The 4,012-nt window shown below is 49.5% G+C and overlaps 1 protein-coding gene across 2 annotated transcripts in view; it reads right to left on the bottom strand.

Annotated features, from left to right (window-relative positions):
* Nucleotides 1-239: 239 nt before the first annotated feature.
* LOC107272298 (zinc finger protein rotund) overlaps nt 240-4,012 on the bottom strand; it is a 45,486-nt gene continuing 41,713 nt past the window's right edge. For both annotated transcript variants that reach the window (XM_015749317.2, XM_015749318.2), the window contains one exon: nt 240-2,404. In XM_015749317.2, coding sequence (XP_015604803.1) covers nt 1,220-2,404 — 1,185 coding nt within the window. In that variant the 3' untranslated portion in view covers nt 240-1,219. The remainder of the gene's footprint in view (nt 2,405-4,012) is intronic.

Below are 4,012 nucleotides of genomic sequence, written 5' to 3'. Positions count from 1 at the left end.
TTTTTCGACCCCCCCCCTCCCCCCCAATCCCCACCGTTGCCCAGAATTATTTGCCCGACCATTCGATTGCGAGTCCGTAGTGCGAAAAAAGAAAAAAGGTAGTTACAAATAAAGTGCACATCGCGTCTCTCCCCATTCTCATCCTTGCACAAGGTACTTAAGAGAATGTTCACTTATTCGAGCCTAAGATTTACCTTACACACCTACCAAATATTAATTAATAATTAATACAATAATAATTAATAATAATATAATAATATTTATTTATATATTTATATAATAGCTATGTACAGGAGGTTCTCCGTACCCACTCTCTCTCTCTTCTTTGTGGTCAACGTCAATTCTACTACTCTTTTCTCGTTTCCCCCATTCTGCTTTTTTTTTCTTTCATCAGATTTTTCATGTGTTCTTTCTGTGTGCGCACGACGACGTCGTCGTCGTCGTCGTGACGCTTATGGCGTCGACGCCTTTGTACCCTCTTTTGCGTTACGTTCCCATGTCCTCGCGTCCCTTCTTAGCCTATTTTCTCCCTTTCTTATTTTTCTTTTTTTTTTTTTCATTCAGGGGATTGCATTCGCATCTCTACGTGCAAATATTCGGTTGTTGTGTTACTTCGGCGAGAAATGGGAATTCTTAAAAAAATCGTAGACACAATATAAAAACAAATAAAATAGCTCGGAAAACATTGAGGTCGATAATGATCGTTGGCAATGAATTACAGCGAAATTAACTATGCCGATACTCGCGCAGTATCAACGAATGACTAAACGTAAGTACTCTTGCGTATCGCTCGTTCATTGCGATGATCTCGCACGCACAATATTCAACTAAGGAGATCTCCTTTGAGAACGAAGACTTGGGCAATTGGCTGCTTCGACTTCAGCGGATTAGTCTAAAGAAACATGGGTGGCACTGGACAGTAAGATTAACATTGCTCTGGCACTGCTGACCTTAGTATCCCTGAACCTCACGATCAGCAGGATACCTTATATCCTGGATGTGTAACGCGTGTGTCTCCATTGTACTGTGCAAGACAGATGTTGTCTTTCGTAAAGCCCAATCTACCGGCTGTTACAAAAGAGAGCATCTACCGCTGCTTTTTTCAAAAGAATAGGCATTACTAAGTTGTGCAAATGAAAATTGAATTTAAAGAAGAAAAAGAAGAGCTGACGGAGGAGGAGAAGGAGGAGGAGGAGGAGGAGGAAGAAGTAGAGTAACTCTACTGCTTGTCCTTAAGTCCACCGAGAAGCGCATGACTTTCCATGGACGCACTCAAATTACTCAAATTACTAAGGTTGCCTAGGTTCCCGATGTTGCCCAAGTTACCAAGGTTAGGTTGATGAGCGTAATTCCGTATCTGATGAAGACTTATCAATTGATTCGGAAAGGACGTCGCATTCTGATTACTCGTGGTACCGGAGGTGACGCCGGACGCCGAGGACGTGGGCGATGACTTTTGGGTGGTATTGAACGCCTCGTAGAGGTAGGGCCTCGAGGCCGGATGATGACTACCCGGATAGTGTAAATGATTCAATGGATTGAGCGGATGTTGCATCGAGGAAATCGAATTTATAGAGATTGACGATATGGGAGTAAAGGCCGAACTGCTGTTCGGATGATTGCCCGGCTGCGGCGTCTGCTGCCTCGTCGAGTCATTCTCAATGGAGGCGTCACCTCGGTGACCGTGCGGTGGCATTATCATCTCGTTGTTTGGATTCTGATGATAGTCCGAGGCGGCCGCGGCTGCCGCTGCCGCAGCGGCCGCGTGGTGATGGGGTAGCCTGTCGTGAAGCTCGGAGATTACGGAGTCCGGGCTGACTTTGGGCCAGTAGTGATCCTGATGATGATGCGCCATCGCCGCGTGAATCGAGGGCCTCAATCCCGTTCCGATTATCGGCGGCCGCTTGTCCGTGCGTTCCGCGTGCTTCTGCATGTGCTTCGCCAGATAAGTTTCCTGCGTGTAGCTCTTTCCGCAGTACTGGCATATGTGGGTCTTGAGGTGTTTCGATTCCTTGTGCTTGGGTATGTGCTCCAGGAGGCTGGGCTCGTCGGAGAAACACTTGTAGCAGGAGTTGCACTTGTAGGGCTTGTCCGTTTGGTGACATCGGGAGTGGCTCTGGAGGTTGCTCAGTTGACTGAAGGCCTTGGTGCACCCAGGGTGACGGCATTTGTACGGTTTGTCCCCGGTGTGGGTACGGATGTGCTGCTGGAGGTGGCTGAGTTGGGTGAACTTCCTCTGGCAGATCTCGCAGCGGTAGGGCTTTATACCAAGGTGGATTCTTGTGTGCTGAGAGAGGTAGGACGAATTCGCAAATGCCTTAGAGCACTGGGTGCACTTGTACGGCTTCGCCTCTCTCATGTGGATCTGAGTGTGTAATTGCAGGTCCGCTTTACTTCCGAATATCTGAAAGACATAGCAAATTCATTTGTTATATGCAAGGTACTGCGCGCTGCATGGCTAAGCAACTATTGACAAATAAGATTCTCTAGGAGTCGAGATACCGAATTGGGCTCTACTTGATCGGCTGACTGACTGGCTGGCTGGTTGAATCGCGAATATTGGGATTAATAGTCAAAAGAGAGATATACTAGAAGCCAACCGGCAAACCGGACTGCTTGCTAGGCAGACTGACTGGCTCACTGGCTGACTGCCTGGCAGTCAGTCCTGGCGCACACGGGAGAGGCTGACCTTGTCTATCATGGAATAGCCTGAAGGTATACCTGACTGACTGGCTAGCTGGTATATACGACGAGGCCCGCTGCTACCGCATAGAGATCGAACGGGCCTTACGTCTTTCCTCCTTCCAAGTACCTGCGTATCACGCTCTCTCCTTCCTTTTTATCTCTCTCCTTTTCTCTCGCATTCTTTTTCTTTCTTTCTCTGGCAACACGACTCTTGCCCGACTCCGTCTCGCTCGTACCAAGACTCACGCTCCTCTCTCACTCTCGTATCCCTTCCCCGGTACAGGAGTGCTCTCTACCCCGAGCGATCATAAACCACGGATACAAATAATTCATCTTAGTCACGAGATTCGAAGATATTAGGGATGGCCCAACTTTGAAAAAAGTGCCGACCGGACTACTCGCAGCCGCCTATCTATGGTGCCCACGACTCCACGGTCTGTTCTCTGACCTGAGACACGCGAGCGCCAAACGAGAATCGAGAGAAAAATAAGAGAGAGAGAGAGAGAGAGAGAGAGAGAGAGAGAGAGAGAGAGAGAGAGAGGAAAACACATGTATCTTCGGGAAATCCAAAGGAACGGCTTGCGTAACGTTAGGATCTACCAGGTGTTAGTCAGGCTATTCCCCTGCTGATCCACATTCGGCCGGTTGACGCTGCGGACGTCAACGTCGACGACCTTACGCAACAGAGGCAGACAGAGGGGCGACGCTCTGGAGCGCAGGCGTCCTTTAACGGCGGAACATTTTTTATTTCCTCCTTTCGAAACGCGTCCTTGCAGAAGTCAAGTTCGCGCTCAGCCCACGTAATCGACGCGAGTCGCGCGCGACGAGGAAGCTGCCGACGTCAGCGATGCTGGCGAACGAGGAGGGCAGCGAGAGGCCGCAGAGAACGGAGTGGTAGGGATCACTGAAGGAGCAGCTGGTGTAGCTGTGTGGACCGGGGCAAGAGCTACGTAGAACACGCAGCTTCCTGCGAACCTGGGAGATTCGAATGATCTTGCCTCTTGACATTGCTCTCTATTCAGGATCGCGACGGAGGAGAGGCGATCCAAAGTGTCCTGGGGCATCCTGGGGCATCCTGGGGCATCCCGGGGCACAGCAGGATCGATACCATAACGCGCCTTTATGCCAATCCCACTCGGTCGAATAAATCATCGGGGTGCAGTGCACACACGTCGGTAAGCCTTGGATAGACGCTAATCCCAGACATTACGCGTCGCCAGGAGCAAATTGATTTTTTTAATTGGAACGAAACGCTCATATTATGCGCTTGGCGCGAACCTACCAAAAAGTTCTTTTAATTCCCTGAGGAATTGCCCCCCCCCCCAAA

This window comes from Cephus cinctus, unplaced genomic scaffold (assembly GCF_000341935.2).
Source record: "Cephus cinctus unplaced genomic scaffold, Ccin1 Ccin1_scaffold1161, whole genome shotgun sequence".
Lineage (NCBI taxonomy): Eukaryota > Metazoa > Arthropoda > Insecta > Hymenoptera > Cephidae > Cephus > Cephus cinctus.
The sequence above is the reverse complement of the archived record's forward strand: the minus strand, read 5'-3'. Positions and strand labels throughout refer to the sequence as shown.